The sequence below is a fragment of the Canis lupus genome, chromosome 7 (assembly GCF_048164855.1).
Source record: "Canis lupus baileyi chromosome 7, mCanLup2.hap1, whole genome shotgun sequence".
Taxonomy (NCBI): Eukaryota; Metazoa; Chordata; class Mammalia; order Carnivora; family Canidae; genus Canis; species Canis lupus.
This window is the reverse complement of record NC_132844.1, coordinates 38,010,245-38,030,025: the sequence shown is the minus strand read 5'-3', so window position 1 is coordinate 38,030,025 and position 19,781 is coordinate 38,010,245. Positions and strand designations below refer to the sequence as shown.

The window sequence follows — 19,781 nt, the reverse complement described above, 5'->3', positions numbered from 1 at the left end:
CATTGACATATTCCATGTCACTTAATGCCTCATGATTTATCTGTTTCATCCACCACCCATCCTGTCTGTGCAGTGAGCTTCTTATGCTGCCCAGAGCAAAACGAGGACGAAGTGCAGAATGCCTACATACAACCAGGTAAATACAGGGATTTGGTAATGGTAACTGTGTGTGATGACTCTCTTTCCATTCTACTATTCTTTCTTCTTGCACATAATGGTATTATTACAAATATGTAAAATTAGTTTCCCAAGTATTCAAAATTTGTTTTGTTTTATTGGAGGCTGTGGAAAGGTTCCAAATATATTTTAATTCTAATCCAGACAGACTGCTTTTCTATTTGTATATTCAAACTCCAGAGACTGATGTGCCTCTGTGGAACTCTTTACACATTCCTAAAACTGAGGAACCGATTTCCACAATTACAATTCAAAATGCTCACTATGAGCAGCCCCAACAAGGCCCCTGGCAGCACACACACATACCTGTCTAGTCACAGGAGGTCTGATCTGTGCATGGCAGTGTTATTGTTTTCATGATTATGTTTGTTTTAGCCTTTTTAATTTGCTTTTGGAACCTACTATTATTTATATTATTTGCTTTTAATAAAATCTTAATAATGGTCATTTTTTATTGGCTGAGCATCAGCTTCCTTCATGATAAAGAATGAGAATATTTGACCTTAACTTCTAAACCCTCCCTCCCTCCCTCATCCCCTCACCATTCAGAATGGTTATAATACAAAGTTTCTCATATAAGCATATAACAATATGATGCTTCTTTAAAGTTGAGAAGAAAAGGGGATGTAATATTCTACTGTAAATTGGAACTTAGAACCTGATACTTGATTTACATCTCATTACATCTTGGATTTCATATCCAAAATAAATAAATTTAACTAGTAAATCTCATAGATTATGCATAGAATGCAACCTGTAAACATTTATGCCAATTTAGAGTTAATAGAAGGTAAGGAAGTAGAAGTCTGTGAAACAAACCAACACAAAGACAAACTTTTTCAAATATTTTGGCTAATAAAAAGACAGTAGGAAAGGGCTGTAACTGTGGAACATCTGCGTGCAAGGACGAATGCAGAATTTACTTTGTCTTCATGGCACACGTGTTTCTGCTAAGTAATGCAAACATGGTCATGCTAATAAGAATTGTTTCAACTTCTTTTATATATAAAATTATCCTATTGATAACTATTTCCATGTCTTCTTGTAGTGACTCAGGAAAAAAATGAGGAAATGCTAGTTTTGATTGTGAAATAGAGAAAAATATAAAATTATAAATATTGTAAAAATTATCTCAAGTTCTTTATAATGCTTAACTGCCCAGACTTACTATTATGTGTCTTCCTAAAAAATAGTTTGTCAATAGGAACAATGTATTTGTAAATTCAAAAATAAATAAATAAATAAAGTAAAACGAAATAAATTTACACCAATAGTCTAAATGGAAGAACTAAATATATTTTTTCTTTCCTGTATTCTCTACATATAAAGTTGAAATATCAAGATATGCAAATATAATATACTGGTAATTTCATCATTTTGTACAATCTTCAAGATACATCATTTCATATTCACTTGGGAATTTTAAGAATAAAATTTGAGGATTTACTACTTTCGAGCAAACAAGGAAAATACAATTCATTGAGCACCAAGTATAGTGTTGTCATTAGTGTACTTTATCTCAATTCTCTGGCAGTAATTATATGATGTGAATGTTATTACCCTCATTTTACAGATGAGGAAAGGTGCTGAGAAACTTTAATAAGTAACAGAGCAAGGATTCAAAATCAGATCTATTGACATTTTCCACTAAACTAGTTTTTCCAAAATTAGATTTTGAGGAGTTGGTGCTGTGCCAGTAATAATAGAGTATGAGTCAAACAGATTTTGGAAACTTGCAAAATATAGTCCCTCCCTGAAGATTTAGTATGCACATCATGTTACAGTCATCATACACTCAAGAAATATATCTCATGCTGTTTAATCCATTTTCTGCCTATTTATTTTAATAATTAATACATAATATCCAATTATTATATTTATAACTGATAATGATTATAATTTGTTACACAATTAATATCTATTTATTTAACCATTAAATCCTTTTCATAAAAATATGACCTGAGAAAGTAACATTGTACAGAAAATGCTATATAGCTGCTTTACTATGTGTTGCATACTTTATATCTATTATCCCATTTAATTCTCTGAGACTCCTGTTAAGTGGATTTATATCCACTCTTATATAGACGTAGGAAAAGGTCTGAATTAGCCAGGTTCATTGCCATTAAGTTGCAAAGCCAAGGTGCGAATTTAGAGCCTTCATACTATACATAAATGTTATGCTCTCTTCCATTCTGATGCACATTCTCTGCTAACCCTTGTCAAAGTGTTCCTGAATAAACCACTTTTGAATTGATTGCTTTAAAAAGTTATAGAGCAACCTGTTGCTGGAGATATTTGCCTAAGGTCAGGAGTTGAAAAGAAAACTACTGCTTGTGAAGCAGGCAGATGCTTATTTTCAGTCAAATTTGTCTTCAGTTGGTTTTCAAATATGGTGCTCTAATATATTTTTAAACTGAAGCTTTAAGAGATTTTTTTTGATTTGACATTAGTATAAATATGAGTAAGCCAGTAGGGTGTTTGAATGTTTAGTTTGTCCTCAGCAATTGTTTATTCCCTTCCCTGTTTATTGTATTTTAACATAAGCTGAAATAGACTAGGGACTTTCATAATCAGCAGTTAAATTTGTAGAAACATTAAATTGTTAAAAAAAATAATTGATTAACTGGATCTACCTTGCCCTTGGTGTAGTTTAGACCATCCAGAATCCCTCAGAGATTTAAAATAATTCAAATAAGGTTGGGCCTTTTCCACCATTTTCTGCCAAATCAAAATTCTATTCAGGTTTGCATCTATTGTCCATCTCATTTGCTTCCCAGTGATAAATTTTACATGTGGTTGGATTTGGATTCAGATGCCAGTAAATGGGAAAGAGTTCCTCCACTGCACTCACCTGATCTTTTGGTCTAATCTTTCCTTACTGCAGTTCCATCCCATGATGAGCTTTCTCCCTGACATGCTGGTCAGCTCTCTGCTTATTACTACAATGTCATATTTTAATTCCCAAATTACATAAATTATTTGGTTAGCACGTTTAGCTATGAGTTGTTTATTTCCACAGAAGCAGATGTAGTATTAAGTCAGGGATTAAAGAGTAAGTCTAAATATTGATTAACTCAGAATTTTGTTGGCAGATATTTTTCAAATTAAGGCAATTAAATTATAATTTTGAGTCTTTACCTTAATTATGAAGTCAAATGTCTATAATTCCATATTTTAATAATTCTTATTCTACCCTTAAATAATTACTGTGGTTATTCTGTTAATAAGCAAAAGACCTGTCTTTGTTTGAAACCTAATAGGCCTCCGACATTTTTTCATGTCCCAATAAAATTTGCTTCATATATATTTTTCTGTTTCCTGCATGTTTGTGTTGCCATGTTCCAGACATTTTGTTAGGCACTATAAAACATTACCGCCTAAGATGCCTTTGTTAGAGAACGGTTCTCACTGGAATATTTACAGGTAAGAGCCATAACAGTGAGTCCCAGTTATAAACCAATCCTGAATCCCTTGCCTACTAAACATAACAAATTCAATTTCTAATAAAGCGCTAACCTTTTCTCTTGAAAGTAATTATGCACAGAGATTCATGAGATTAATGATATCTAAAAATGACTTTAACTATATAAAACTTACTAATTCCTTAATATTTCTCAAAATGAAGTCTACTTAAATATCAGAATTCTAATTGTCGTGTCATTTGTTTTGTTGATTTTAATTATGATAATTAATTTTATATTATTTTATTTTTGGATAATTTTAATGTGTGAAGCTCAGTTCTGCCTGCACATACCAAAACCAAGTCAGTGACTAGACAGGACTTTCCCCTGCATCATGAATGCTTTCACTCAAGAGTCTTGAGATTTACTGATGAAATATTGGTTAGGTAAGAACATTTGGAAGTCATGCCTTCCACTTCCCCTTGTCTAGTGTCGTGAACCAAAATAGTTGAGTCATAAATTTTTTCTCCTCCAATGTCCTTCATTTTGTTTTGGTGTGGCATCTGTTCTTGGTAACGAAGTTTTAGGCATTTTGTTTTAGTGCTTTCTGTATCCAGTTTTTTCATAAGTAGGTGTGTTGTAGTCTCATTTTTTTTCAGTCTGAGACCCTTTTAAAAAATTATGCAAACCAATTCAAGCATAATCTTTGTTTAGTTTCATTTTCTAAACAAAATTTTGCACTGCCATCCTGTCAGCTCTCTCACACCCTTATGAACTGAATCACAGTGATTCTGCATTTTATGTAAAGGGGACATTATTTTATGCTTTACTCTCTAACACGGTCTTCCTTTCTTTGTTTTCTTTGTCGTTCTCTTCTACCACTGGATGCAATGCACTGGCACTAGTGAACTGCAGCCCTCTCTTGACAGGGCTAGGAGTGCTAGTACCAACTGCTTGAGACCAGATACTAGTTTGCATTCACCAGAACGAGAAAGGTATAAAATAAAGACTTTCTTAATCTTAATTTCCTATCATTTGTACTAGTGATTTTTTTTTTGATCACTTTGTTTTGTTTCATGTGATTCTCACAGTTTTATTCATTCATGTTCACTTTGCTGACTGTCTCCATCTCCCCCTTCCCTTATTATACATATCTAAGTAGAGATATGTGTATGTGGGTAAGCCCAGGGCTACACATACACATATTTCCATGAATGTTGTTGCAAATGGTGTGGTGTAATTTGTCACTGCTTCTGGCTGCTGCTTTTTCCCTTCTGTTGCTGTTCGGTCGTTTTATTTACACACAACTCAGGGAGCCTTCAGTATGCTGATAATGTTATAGGGCCCAGAGAGTTATCCGAAGGGGATCACTTTCCTATTAGTTCCTATTAAGTATAGGTTTAAGAGCAATCTTCCCACAAACTAAAAATAAGAATTCTATTTAGGTGGGAAACTTACCTTGTAAATTTATATTCATTGCTTAGTCAACCTTCTCATTGATGTAGATCAGGTTTTGCAGTAAGTTATTATTTTGACAACAAAAAAATGATATGTTTATCTTAGATTTTCTGATGCCTTACAAAAATAAGAGCACATTATATATACAAACACAGTTTTACTTAACACTTTCAACTGATGGATTAATAAATAATTCTGATTTTAATTCAATTGTATTCAAAGTTTTTGTATTATAGTGTTTCCTAATTCTAAGCAGCTAATTTTTCCATTATAATGGAATTTTCTGTCCCAGTATAAAGTTGGTTATAATTGATAGTCTTGGATGTACTTGTTATTTCTTTTCAATTTGAAGTCATTCACTGGAGATTTGTTTACTACCTATTTATAAATCTTGAAGAGAATTTTGATGCTAATGTGCAACCCACTTCTCCTCTTCTTCAGAGGCTGCCTTAAACTTTTCTTTAGCAATCTTTTTAGTCAGAATCTATTTATGAGGTGTTTATTTCTGGACTTAAATAATAGGTATGGGTATTCACATCCATTTTTAACTGACTGCATATGATTCTACTGAGGAAATTACTTTTTATTTGGTATTCTTTTGTATTTATATATTTTGTAATAGCAAACAGTGGAATCTAAATTATATGTTATATATTTTTATATTTGTACTAGAAATTTTAGTTGAAATGGCTATAGGCTCTTCTAAAATCACAGTTGAAATTGTTTTATTTTTCTCTTTTGTTATAGAATATACCTCCTCCTCAAGAAAAGAGTAAATACAAGAGTAGCAAGAAAAATCTTTTTATAGTTTTTACTTATTTTTATTTTCTTATATGTTTCCAGTTGGTATTAAAACAGAATAGAATTGCTCAATTCAGTAGAATATTCTGACTATATAACAACACCCTAACATTTTTAATATCATTTATATAGGTACTTAGGTACTATCTACTAGAGATACAGTGCAAGCCACATGTATAATTTTTAATTCTCTGGTTGCCATATTTAAAAGGTGAAATTTATTTTAATACTTTAGCCCAATATATATCTGAAATATTCTGACATATAATCAATTAAAAACTATAGATATTTTACATTCTTTCTTCCATAATGCTTAATAGCCACTTATGGGTTGTAGCTACTATATTGGATACCACAGGTTTATTATGCTGACCTATCTAGCATGTGTTCCTTTGTTACTCTAGAGGCATAGAGTTCACAAATCTATGTATTAGTGAATTTAACCTCTTAAGTAATATTCTTAAAATAGCCTGTAGACAATCTGGCTACAATTTTTGTACCGGTCATAGAGAAGTCTGAGTGTACTTACTTTTGATAGAAGAAAAATATAATTGAAACCTATATTCAGTCTATATTATTAAATAGAAATTCTCCATTAGCAAATGAAAAAGGACCAAGAGGCAAGAATTGGTATGATCAATGATCTTTAATTTATTGTGGTTAACTTCGTTGCCAAGAACAACATAAAGTGAGCTAAGTTTTCATCAAGATAATTACACAAGTTGTAGATTCTTATTGGTCTGGAGGATAAGGACCTCAAATGCCGTTTTGTGCCCATACCTATCAGCAGCTTTGAAGCAGAGCATCACAGTATCAACAGTGGTGACTTTGTTCTCTTTGGAAGATGCATAAAGTCCCAGGGCAGAATGTTGCAGAGAGTAGGGAGAGGGAAGTTTAGAGGCTTGTCCCAGTTACTTAGTTTCTCATATTGACCAGAGAACTTCTTATATGAATGCCTAATTTATACACAGGACATAAAATGTTAAAGAAAATTTTTTAAACATATTCTTAAAATAGTGACATGTTTCCATGGCCTAATGAACTATAAAAGTTAAATAATTTACTGATTCTAAACCATTTTAATGAATGTTTGTATGCTGTTGTACCAACCCCTCCATGCCCTTTTTTGAAGTATCTTCACTAACTTGTAAAATGAATGAAGTTTTGTGTCAGTACAAAATTGTCAAAGCGGACTTGATATCCAACACCATAGTTCACTAATGATTCAAAGATGAAGGAGCACCAGGCACAGATGACGTATTCTTTTCTTCAGGGAGTCCCAAACCACCAGATCCATTTTTTCTCTCTTATTAGGATGGTTTGGCCCAGGTTTTATAGTGCGTGTAGAAGCACTGTTTGCAAAGGAAGCCATTTCCATTTTTAAGTGCCTTCATTATATATTCTGTTGAATACACAAATAACAAACACAAGTATGAATTATCCCATTGCTGAATCTAGTCATGCTTCATAAATCAATTTTGGGGTTTATTTACAGTGAAAGGTCTAGGAAGACTATTTCCTACTGAAGATGTATATATTTTCACTAGCAAATATCACTGAATGTTTACAAGGAAGGCTAGTCAATGTTTTTTAACTTTTCCTCCATCTTTATTCAGGGAATGTTTCACATCATTCATTCCCCCTCGTGCCCTGTTTGGGAAGGGGTAGGTTGCAGGCCTACCATTAACCTTTTCTTTCTCAGGCTTTAAAACAAATTATTATTTAAATGTTCAGATACATTTATTTTTAGAGCCATGGGAATAGTTACTTTTCTTGGATGCTTTATCTTCTTTTTGGACCTTTCATAGAAATCATAGCCTTAGTGAAGGTTTGTGAAAGGGTAGTCTCCACTTAGTGCCTCCATTTTTTACCTCCTAGTAAATTCTGCAGTCTAACTTCTCCTTACCATGGCTCTATCATAGTACTGAAATTCCTCCAAGAACTACACTGGCTCCCTATTTGTTCAGCAGCATCTTACAACATTTTGTATTAACCACCCTGTCACTTGAACCTCTCCCCTGTTCAGTACCCTCTACAGATTTTCTTTCTTGTGCTTTGGTTATGACGATCTCCTCTTACAGGCTTCACTTCCTTCCCATCCCACAAAGATAGGTGTCTTTCCTACTTCCATCTTCAGTTTTCTTTTGTCCCACTCATTCTGCCCCTGAAATTGTACTTCTATCAAAAATTTGATTCCCAATACATATGAAGACAATACTCCACTATAATTGACCAGGCCAGAACTTTCCCTTGAGTATTAGCTAGGTCTGAATTTCTAAACAATTGCCATTTCTGTACATCTGAATGTCTAAATTAAATTCATTATGTCGGTTTGTATCCTGTTATAGCAAAAGACTTTCTTTTCCTAAATTTTCCTTTTATTAGATAGCTTTGACATATAACCAGACACATTATCTGGAAATATTTTTCCTGGTCCTTCACATTAAGGAGTCAGTAAATCCTATTAATTCTCTTTTGAGAATCTCCCAAACAGATCTCTTACCTTGATTGTGTTGAATTATATTATAGCCTTTCCCTTGTCACTCTTGCCCCATTAGTTTTTTCATGACCTTTATTAATAGTTTTTATTCATTTTTGTCTTGTTTTCTTTCCATTAAAATTAAAATATCACTTTTTCCTTTGTTGTATGATTAAAAATTTTATTTTATTTTATTTAAGATTTTATTTATTTATTCATGAGGGACACAGAGAGAGAGAGAGAAGCAGAGACACAGGCAGAGGGAGAAGCAGGCTCCATGCAGGGAACCCAACGTGGGACTCAATCCCGGGTCTCCAGGATCATGCCGTGGGCTGAAGGCGGCGCTAAACCACTGGGCCACTGGGGCTTCCCTGATTAAAAATTTTAATGTCCATTCTTCAAAAATGGACATCAGATAACTATAGCTTTTATAAAACCTTTCTAAATTACCCACACCACCTACTCCCATACTTCCCTTTTGCAAATCAGAATTATTCACTTTCTTTTCTGGGCCCACATAATATTATATACTTCTATTAAAACATTATATTTTACCTAGTACTGTATTTGTTTTTTCTGCTATATTTTATTCCTGGAAGATAGGGATCATATCTTATTTGTCCTTGCCATCTCTGATAGCATTATTGTTTTTTACTTAGTAAATGCTCAATTTGGAGATTTAGGGGGCTTAAAAATACTCCCATTTTCTATTCCCAAATTTGGGTCTAATTGTGAGCTAGACCCAGGAACTAGAAGATGGGAGATCTTAATATCACCATAAATGCAATGGACAAGTTTAATAGCTGTGACTTTAGGTCTACAGGCTTGCTAATAACCCACCCCAGAATCAGTTAGATTCACTGAACCACAAGACAGGTTCAGGCCCAGACCTCAGATCTTACAGCTGTTTTGAAGATTTGTGTCCTGCAGTGTTTGCTGTTTGCAGGTAGCTTGATTTGGAAGGAGTAATCCAGAAAGGACTAAGTCACCTGTGCCTGGTCCTTTAACACAGTCACTGATCTCCTAAGGCAGTCTTCCTTTCTTGAGGTAGAGTGAGACAAAGGGTAAAAAGAGACAGGAGCATTGCTTGAATGAATTTCACTCTACATGGAAACATGAGGCCTAACAGAAAGGAAGTACCTACTTAAAATGTAACAAATATAAATTGAATTAAAATAAATAAGCTTTGTTTGTTACTTATACTTTGTTTCAAAGTATAAGTATCTATATTCATTTTACTTTAAAACAATACTGGGGAATTTTTTTTACTTAATTTATTTTTTATTTCAAGTTTTTATTTAAATTCCAGTTAGTTAACATACAGTGTAATATTAGTTTCAGGAGTAGAATTTAGTGATTCACCACTTACATATAACACCCAGTGCTCATCACAAGTAAACTCCTTAATAAGCCCATCACTCATTTTTTAAAGGACTAAAATAAATAGTGAGATCAAACAATAAAAATACCTTCTATATAATCAGTCATCTCATTTTTTCAGGTTTAACTTCTAATATTACAGTAGTTCACAACTATTTCTTACTTGTGCTGCTTATGAAGTGAATGGTTACCTTTCCGTATAATTTCTCTTTTATTTTATTTTTTTAATTTATTTATGATAGTCATACAGAGAGAGAGGGAGAGAGAAGCAGAGACATAGGCAGAGGGAGAAGCAGGCTCCATGCACCGGGAGCCTGACGTGGGATTCGATCCTGGGTCTCCAGGATTGCACCCTGGGCCAAAGGCAGGCGCCAAACCGCTGTGCCACCCAGGGATCCCAATTTCTCTTTTAGAAAATTGAGCTGCTTAACCATATTCTGCCGAGAGATATGTGCCATTGAAAGAAGTGTACATATGCAAACGTAAATAGTAATTGCACATTTAAACACATCCACATTTGTTTTACAGTGTATCAGTTCTGGGGGGGAAAGACATGACATAAGAATCATTTAATTGCTTACCAGAACCTGTCAATTCAAATTCCTTTATATCTCATTAGTGAGTCCCTTTTATCACTGTTAATCTCTTGGTTAAGGTACTCATTATTTCTTACCCGTAATAACTTACTGTCTACTTGGACATTCACAAATATATGTTGATTACTTTTTCTGTACCTGTCAAAATGAAACAAAAACAAACACTGGAGTTCCTTATGCAAGGAGCACACAGCCTATTAAGTCAACCCCTCAACCATCAGAGTGACCTTTCTTCTACTATGATCACAGGGAAAGAGATGAGCTCTGAACAAATAGAGGGTCCTAAATTAATGGATTGGGATGCCTGATATTGAAATGATAATATTGTAACTAACCAGTAACTTCTAGGTAGGCTATTTTGGAAAGAGAAATTCAAGAAGGAGCTGGTTCAGCTTCATGATTAATAACTCCAACATAGCCTGCCATGCTACCTTCCAAGATGAAAATGGAAGTTGAACCCTGTGTATTTGGCTCAAGAACAAAGAGATAAAGATTCAAATTTTGGCTTTTTCTTCTGTGTTGTAGGAGAGAAAGAAGTTGCACATAATTTGAAAGCATATAAAATATACTAGTATATTTGAAATTCACAAATGTATCATATTAAAACTTATGTGATATCTAGTCTCTGGATGAAAATTGAGTATAAATTGATCTTGCTCCCATATTAAATATATGAGGAAAAAGCAAATTGATTTCTTATATTTTTCTGTATATCAGCATATTCAGAAGGACTTTGAGTGTACAGATAATATATGTATTATGCTACATATTTCATCAAAAATTACCTTTTAATAGCTTGCATTCACAGTTGCTTGTTTCCAAATGTACACCTTTTCCTTTCGTAGCTTTCACTGCATGGTTCATAATTACAGCATTTTCCTTTACTTTTTTGTTTAAATAAACACAAGGACTGGAATTTTGCCTCAAGAAGCAAGGTTACTCATGATCCTGTCAAGCTAACATTACTTAATTCTTTACAGAAAAAAATACATTAACTATATTTTTAGTGTTTTCACATACCATAAAAACTTCCAACACCATAATTTTTAACATGACAGTACAACTTAATGTAGAAGACACTGTGATCATGATTATTTTCAATTACTTTAGAAATATTTTTCTTTATTTTTTCTGCAGAACAAAAGTCGAGTAAAATATATTTTAAAGCGGTTAGATTGGACTGACCAACTATTTAATCCAAAATTATTAAGTAATTTAAAAGTAATGCAAGGTACTTTTAATTTCACAAACATGTAACACATTTAAGAGTATATGTCACACAGCTTTCTCTTCTGCCCAAATTCTGCTATTGATACCTTTATTTCCTTCGCAGCTTCCTTAAAGCTCTGTTTGAATCATAGTGTAAGGCTGACTAATTAAGCACAAACTTCCAAGGAGCTTTCAGAATCTAGTATCTGCTGCTCTCAGATATCCTGGTCACATGTTGACAGCCCTTTGCTGCTTTTGTCCAGATAATAAAGCCAATAAGCCAAGTGAAATGGCAAAGAAGATGGCTTTTATTTTTTTTTAAACATTAGGACTAGTCTACTTTGGATAATAATAAACTCTTCTAGCTGGATGAGTCCTTAAAGACCATTCAGTTGTCCCTTCCTGCATACAAGGAAGTAAATATCCAGAGGAATTATCCTGTTTAAAGTATTCACACCTAATATATAAAAATTTCCAAATCTGGCCTGTTTAGTTCATTACTGCCTCTATTCTGTTTCAACAGGGTATTTGTGATTTCTGCATAAACAGAATCTTAAGATAGTTTAACAAAAGAATGAACTAAGATTCAAATTTTCATTGAACTGTTAATCACAAAAAAGTATTATTATAAACACAGAAATAGAAAACTGTGCTTCTGCTTTGTATTAAATTCACACACCTCATCTTTAAACCACTTTATCCAGTAATTTCAAATAAGCATCGGTAGCTTATTAAATCTGTTTTTTATGAACATAAGCCAAGTTCTTAAGGGTGCATCTTTTTTTAACTTAAACTTATATTTATGTGTGTGTGTGTGTGTGTGTGTGTGTGTAGATATGTATCCACACAAGCACATTTTAAAAGAACAAAATTACACATAATAGATTTCAAACATCTTCCCAAATAAACTGTTTCTATTCACTTCTAGGTTAACAAGATTTATTTTCATCAAGAGTAAATTATGGAGCAAAGATTCTACACCTTGCCTTTTTGGGGTGCTTTTCCAGTCCTATTGTTCCATATATTATTTTGTTTTAGGAGTTACTAAATGTCCTGTTTTTTCCTGTCTTGTTCATTGGGCAAACAGGGGTAGATGGTCCCCCTCCCTAGATAGGAGACGACCTCCTAGTCCCAGGATTCAAATCCAGCATGCATCTCCGGAGAATGACAGGTACTAGCCAACTCCTCCTCACAGACAAGTGGCTTCGACAGGCTTATAGGTCACCAAGTGAAAGATAACCAAGAGAAATGTTGGTTATTATATGCTTCCTTTCAGGAGCCAGAATCAGATATGTTGCGATCAATAAATGCATCCACCGTTAATAAAGCACCTCAGTGTTTACTGAAATGAGGGTGGCATGCATATGGCATAGTTTAAACACAATAAAGTCAGATTCAGTGGAAGAGTTCTGTTTTAAATCAGCATTTATTTCAGTGTTTTGATTTTCTAGAAACATTTAAATATTGCTTTGATTTACACATGAGTAAATAAAAATTTTCAGGTGCTTAAAAATATGTTAAAATCTGTCACAGAGTCTTTCTTTGTTATTTGGTTAATGGTTTAATTTCTGTTGTCTTGTGTTTTTTTGTTGTTTTTTTTTTACTACACAGACTTGTTAATAACGAAGTTTAGGTTTGTGGGAACATTAAAAATGTCTGATTTTGAAATAGAATAACTGGTTCTTACATATTATATGAATATGGTATTTTTAAACCAAATATTGTCAAGGGCTAGTGTCAGTCTACAAGGTAGGTCTTTGAAAATAGCATCAATCCTTTGAATGTACTTCATGCTGATATGTCAGAAATGCTGTGTTATCCTTCTCACAGGCATAGCTAACCCAGTTCTCCTGTTTACAGTGCTTCTTATATATAATTTTTGGCTTTAAATATCTATTTCTAACTGATCTCAAGAAGTTATTGGATGTTTGAGGTGCTTCTAGTTTAAGGAGAAATTCAATCAACACATTGGTAATATTTATAAAGTAGATAAGTATATCTGATAGCTCAGAAACAGAACAACTAGTCATGCAAGTATACAAGAGGTTCCTGTGGTTCATTTCCAATATGTGTGGGTATAGATAGCAGAGTAATTGCAATCTTAGTTAAGAGTGATGTAATTTTCTTTCTGTGTCTGTAAATAGTCAAGATATCTTCAGGATTCCGATATGAAAGAAAAACTAAACGCTGTCACTCAGAAAAAATTAAGTCATTTTACCAATGTTGGAAAGGACCACAAACTGGTAGTTTATAAAGACTTTAAGAATATTTTATCATGTTTTAATCTTTAAGAAATTTATCTTTTAATATGATTTGTGTATTTGAAAATTAAAACTAATTCCTTCTGCTATTATCTGGTATCTAAGATAGAATTTCGGAGAGTAGAGAAGTTAGTCGAATCTGAAATCTAAAAATTATTGTAAATTTAAAGTATTTTCTATCCGAATATAAGGTACCATATAAATTAAATCAAAACTTAAATCCACATTGCTACTCATGCATTCAACAAATATTTATTGTACCCTGCTATGTTGCATTCTTATTATGGCTAGAGACATAGCAGTGTTTAAGAAAAGCAAGATTCCTGCCATCAAGGAACTTAGAATGTCCTTTTATAAAACACAACTCTGGAAAGCCTTTGAATCTATTACAAACAAATGAGTCAGTGTATTTCATCTCATGTAATGACTGTGTGAGTATAAGACAATTACATATCATGGTATTTATAATGAATATAAATGTAAGTTTATCAGGACACAAATTAAGCAAAATGGAAATCCAAATAATTCTTTCTTTCTTTCTTTCTTTCTTTCTTTCTTTCTTTCTTTCTTTCTTTCTTTCTTTCTTTCTTTCTTTCTTTCTTCCAAATAATAGTTTCAGTTCTTAGACACATGAGGTTAAAATTAGTTAAAAATTAGTTGTCATTTAGTGACATATGAATTAATTATGTTATTCGGTGTAATAGAATGTATATATAATTTTATGGGTAAATTTTAGAAGCAGAAATGGTCCTTTTAGATAAGATCACTAAGGAAACTTTTACTAATACATAATTCTGAATATATATTTTATGTTTTTATTACAACTTATTTGTAAATAAGATCTATGTTAAACCAAAAGACACATTTTAAATGGCTTGACAACAGGATTTGTTACAATAGGGAACAGAAAGTTATTTACAGTAAACTTTTATTAAAATATAGGAATAATATATACCCATAGAAACAGCTGAATCAACAGATGCTAAGTTCATAAGTAGCCATGTCAATCACTTGACAAAACATAACACTTGCATTTTATCTCCTATCAGTTTTATTTACTTCAGTTTCTACCAATTTCTAAATGAAGTGAACCTATCATCACATTTGGAGATAGTGAATGCTCATAAGAATTGGGCATCATTTGACTTTTGCCCTAGGTTACTGGTAACTAGGAAAATATTCTAAAATCAATGACAATTTATATAATCAGCCTTTGGATGTCCTGTATCAGAGTCATATTTGATTATTTTGAAAATAACAGTAATACAGAAAATTTTGCTTAAGAAGGTTCTCTAGTAAGTTGGAAAGCATTTGATTGCCCACTTATTTCTTACAGCATAAATATACATGTGGTTACATGTGCACGTGCACTCACATGAAATTTTAATGTGCCATTTTCCCACAATTTAATTTCAGTTTTTTTTTTTTAAGATTTTATTTATTTATTCATGAGAGACACACATACACAGGGAGAGAGAGGCAGAGACACAGGCAGAGGGAGAAGCAGGCTCCATGCGGGGAGCCCGACGTGGGACTGGATCCCTGGTCTCCAGGATCACGCCCTGGGCTGAAGGCGGCGCTAAACCGCTGGGCCCCCAGGGCTGCCATAATTTCAGTTTTAAACAATCTTGATGTCCTATCAGGTTGTATAATAGATTTATTTGTAATTAACATGGAAGTAGGTTTTTCTAGATCTAAGAGGATTTCCTAGAAGTTGTAGGATGTTTAGAACAATGATGAAGAAGAACTACATAAATTTGGAGACCCAGGGAATGATTTTGGCATTAAAATTATAGAGAAAATTTCCTTTCAGTTTTATTACTAAAAATGCAAAGATATCTTAAAAAATAATCATTCCAATAACAAAATACTTCTTTGTAAACGGTATTATTTTAATATATAAAAAGTAACTTCTATGAACTTGCTTGTACATAATTCTGTTTATGAATTTTTTTCTGTTTATGAATTTAATAAAAACCACATCTACTTGTAGCTTCAAAATAATAATTTTTATTTTGCAAGTTAGAAAAAAATGTATTTTAATATACCCCTGACACATCAAAGTTCTGAGTTTAGCACTCACAGTTGAATTAATCATTCTTAAATATGAAAGGCTAGTATAAATAATCATAATTGCTATTATCTAATTCTCCTTTATTCTTAGTATAAAAGCTTTTTCAGAAAAATTCAATGTATTCTTATTGGTACATTTTGAGATGTATTTTAACACTTCATTAGCTTCATTAGCTTGAAGTTACTAACTTTAATGAGTGATTGAGAATATTTTTGCATCCTTTAAAATACATGATAACTTTAAGGTGTGTGATTTAAATAAATACTAAAAATATTTGAGGAAATAACCCTGTTTTCGAGAACGTTATTATTGGCAACAAGCAAATTATTGGAACAAGTAAAGCATCCCACTGTGTTACAGATTAATTCCTGAGTCGCTAAAGTAGTTCTTATTTCTTTTGTAAATAATCCTGTTTGTATAGTTTCCCAGCATTTGTCAATTAGTAGCAGCTACTTGTCCATTAGAATCTCTGACCGAAAATGTCAAATGATTTTCTTTGATTCAAACTGAATGAACAGTCTTCCTCCATTAAAAATATTTCTGGAATAAAGAGATTACCTACTTTTTTACTTCCAGAGTTCATGGCAGTTGCCAGAGTGATGCAGAGTTAACATAGAACCATTTATAAATTCAGTACATTACTTACCATTTTTATTTGCATGATAGCATCATTTGTTACTTGTGCTTTTCAAAAATGTTCTTTATTTGGATGAATGAAATATACTTATCCACTAAAATACTTAAGTCTGTTTAATAGCTATAGTCATGTACATAAATATCAATACTGTACAAAATGGTAAAAGCATCTTAATTGCATGCAGCCATCCTCACTGCATATGAACATTTCTTAGGTAGATTCTTATTCAAATATAATGTTTTCTTCCTAAATTTAAACAGAGCATACTATATTTTCATTTTATTATAAAATGGCTTTAAATAGGGGTACCTGGGTGGCACAGTTGGTTAAGCATCTAACTCTTGGTTTCAGCTCAGGTCATGATCTCAGGGTTGTGAGAGAAAGCCCTGCATTGGTCTCTCCCCTCAGTGCAGAATGTGCTTAAAATTCTCTCCCTCTCTCTCTTTGCCCCTCCCCACCAACTCAAGTGCTCAGGTGCATTCTCTCGCTTTCAAAAAAATAAATCTTCAAAAAAAAATAGCTTTAAGTAATACTAAAATTTTATTAACATATTCATTTTAGACCTTAATAGAATTGTAATATCTTCAGAAAAGCTGTATTTACCACAAAAAAAAGGAAAAAAATGTATTTACCAATGTCTTCAGGGAATTGCTCTAATTGAATTTAGTTACTGAAGAGGAAAGGAAAGTAGCACAGAAATAGATTTTACCAATTACTTGTCTTCATTAGTACATTTTATGAATCTTCACATTTAAATTAATAGAACAATAATTAAAATGGAGTTACAAGGAATTAGATTTAAATAAGAACACTCCCACTTCTGATTATTACTCTTTCTTTGATTTAATAATAAAATAATTGTTTTACCTACATTTGAATGTAGCTTTATAACTTTTAAAGAATTCCATTTGTGCCCTGGGAACTAAGAATCATAAGGCCAAAACCATACAACCATTAAGTTGTGAAGTGAAAAGAATGCTCAGTATTTCTGATTCATGCATGTTTAGAAACATTATTTATGAATAATAAAATGATAAAATATTTTAATGAACAAAACATGTTAAAACCTAACATAAGTAAGACATGATGGAAACACTACAACTGTTTTGTTCACTTCTCTCCAGGGCCCCCTCCAATAAACATCAATCATTCAAGTCACTGGAGGACAGATGGGCAGAGAACCTAAGGACATGAGAAAATGAAGGTGGTGTCCTCACCAACTAATTAAGGCCCCTCTTACCTTGCATAAGTCACTTAAACCTTATGGAACTCTGTTTCCTCATCTGTAAATTTAGGTAGTTGTAGGTAGACTAGATGAATTCTAGTGTCCCTTAAAACTAAAATTCTGTCTATGCTGCCTTGTTGCAACATGATAAGCATTTTTCGGGCCAATAATAATGACTGATACTTCATTATACATAAGGCTAATGAAATAGCTTTTTAAATGTATGATATTTTGTATTTTACTAAAGCCCAGAAAACAATAAAAAGTTATATTTCTAAATTTACTTGATTTTATGTAAAATGAATTTTATAACCCTAGTTTTTTATTTATTGTAGTTTTTTAGACTCTCAAATTACAGGATAATACTCAAAAAATTAATTTTTAAACCATTCATTCAGTTCAAACACTTATAAGCAGCTACTATGTGCTAGATGTTGATGTTATAGTGATAACTCAGATGCCATTCTTGATCATAAAAAACTTAGAGTAATGTAGGGTAGAATGTAGTTCATTTCACCATGATCCATTTTATAACCATATGATCAATAGTTTCAATAGTATAGTACATAAATGTAGGTTGATCTAATCTTTCCTATTCACGTTTCGCAATCCTCTCTTCTAAGAAATATCTGTGTTTAAAAATACTATATATTCATAGCAATAACAGGATTTGGAGTGGAAAAGATATTAGAATTTCCTATTCTGTTTCTTGCTTTACATTGAATTATTACAATTAAGTGTATATTATTTGAACTAAATTTGAAGATCCTTTTAAGTGGTTAAAAAGAATTATAAAGACCTGTCCTTTGTAGAAATCTTTAGATGAATCTTCAATAAAAGTAAGTTTCTATAGCATTTAGAGAAAAAAGGTCATTCTTAACCAGAGAGTTAAAATAGAAATTAAAAATTGGATGTATGAACCTCTGCATGAATTTTTGTCATCCAGTTATGGAGTACTGACTGAGGTTGACACTATTCTAGATGAATGAGTCTTCACTTTTAAGAAACAAACATATGCTATTATCTGTTTAAATAATACTTTTATAGCACTTACTGCTAGCTAGTTCTAAGTAATGCTGAAACTACTACAAATCCTTGTTCTGTGTAATGTCATAAAAACCGTAACACAAATGCTAAGTGATACTCAAAGAGTTAGAATTGGCAAACTTGTGATGTGATAATATTATCTCCACTTCACAGGTAAGAACAAGAAACACAGGCATGGAGTGGTTAGATAACTTGACTAAAATCACCCAGCTAGATAAAAACAGGTAGTTAAACCCAGACAGTCTGAGTCCAGAGTCTATGCTTTTAACTACTGTGTGCCAGCGTCATTTATGCCACAGATGAAGTATGTTCTCTGCTGTTCAGATTGTGGAGTCTCCTTTCACTTCATGGTTTCACATTTAATGACTTTATGAGTTAGAGAAACTTATTTAATCTCTAGATTAAATAAGATTATTTAGAGAAACTTATTTAAGCCTCAATCTTTTTGTTTAAAAAAGATATAAAAGAGTAGTATCCATCTCATTAGATTGGTAAGATAAGATGAATTAATGCGGATAAAGCAGTCAGGTGTACAGCAAGCTCTCGGTAAATGTTAGATATCATTGGTATCATCCTCATCATTGTCATCATTACTCTCATTATAGATTATTGTGATAATCTAGTATGTGAGTATATTATTAGGGATGAGAAGAGGAGGGAGAGTTGAAAGTTTTACAGGAGCAAAATCTCAGTTGAATCTAGAAAGATTAATAGAAATTAGCAGGGATAAAAACAGACAGGTTCTAAAAGATGCCTTTAAACCTTTTCATTATGCAGTAGGAGAAAGTTTGTCAAAAGTCTATGGGATACTGCATATAAGTCACCAACCCCCACCCATCACCAAACTTGTCCTCTGACTCTTCCCTCTCAGCACTTTGCCTTCTGGTCTCCTTACTTTGTTTCAACATACCAAGGACACACCTGTCTTAGAGCCTATGCACTTGCCATTCATTTTCCTGAAATACATTTTCCATAGATATGTAGGTGGCTAACTCCCTGGACCTCACCTTATGTTGTCTATTCAATGAATCCT

General features: G+C 32.6%; 1 protein-coding gene and 1 long non-coding RNA gene across 57 annotated transcripts in view; one reads left to right on the top strand and one right to left on the bottom strand.

Annotated features, from left to right (window-relative positions):
- RIMS1 (regulating synaptic membrane exocytosis 1) overlaps window positions 1-19,781 on the top strand; it is a 477,707-nt gene that overhangs the window by 338,205 nt on the left and 119,721 nt on the right. For 17 of the 50 annotated variants that reach the window (XM_072832402.1, XM_072832369.1, XM_072832362.1 and 14 more), the window contains 4 exons: window positions 74-136; window positions 3,526-3,603; window positions 4,487-4,576; window positions 12,592-12,675. The exons of 8 other annotated variants lie outside the window; for them this stretch is intronic. In XM_072832402.1, the coding sequence (XP_072688503.1) occupies window positions 74-136; window positions 3,526-3,603; window positions 4,487-4,576; window positions 12,592-12,675 (315 nt within the window). The remainder of the gene's footprint in view (window positions 1-73; window positions 137-3,525; window positions 3,604-4,486; window positions 4,577-12,591; window positions 12,676-19,781) is intronic. 25 more of the 50 variants (XM_072832410.1, XM_072832409.1, XM_072832396.1 and 22 more) reach the window with 6 other exon arrangements.
- The window catches only part of LOC140636783 (uncharacterized), a 178,046-nt gene continuing 164,741 nt past the window's right edge, over window positions 6,477-19,781 (bottom strand). For 4 of the 7 annotated variants that reach the window (XR_012034004.1, XR_012034003.1, XR_012034007.1 and 1 more), the window contains 3 exons: window positions 10,373-10,433; window positions 9,222-9,360; window positions 6,477-7,242 (listed from right to left, as the gene is read on the bottom strand). This is a non-coding gene — a long non-coding RNA (uncharacterized lncRNA). The remainder of the gene's footprint in view (window positions 7,243-9,221; window positions 9,361-10,372; window positions 10,434-19,781) is intronic. The other 3 variants (XR_012034005.1, XR_012034009.1, XR_012034008.1) reach the window with 2 other exon arrangements.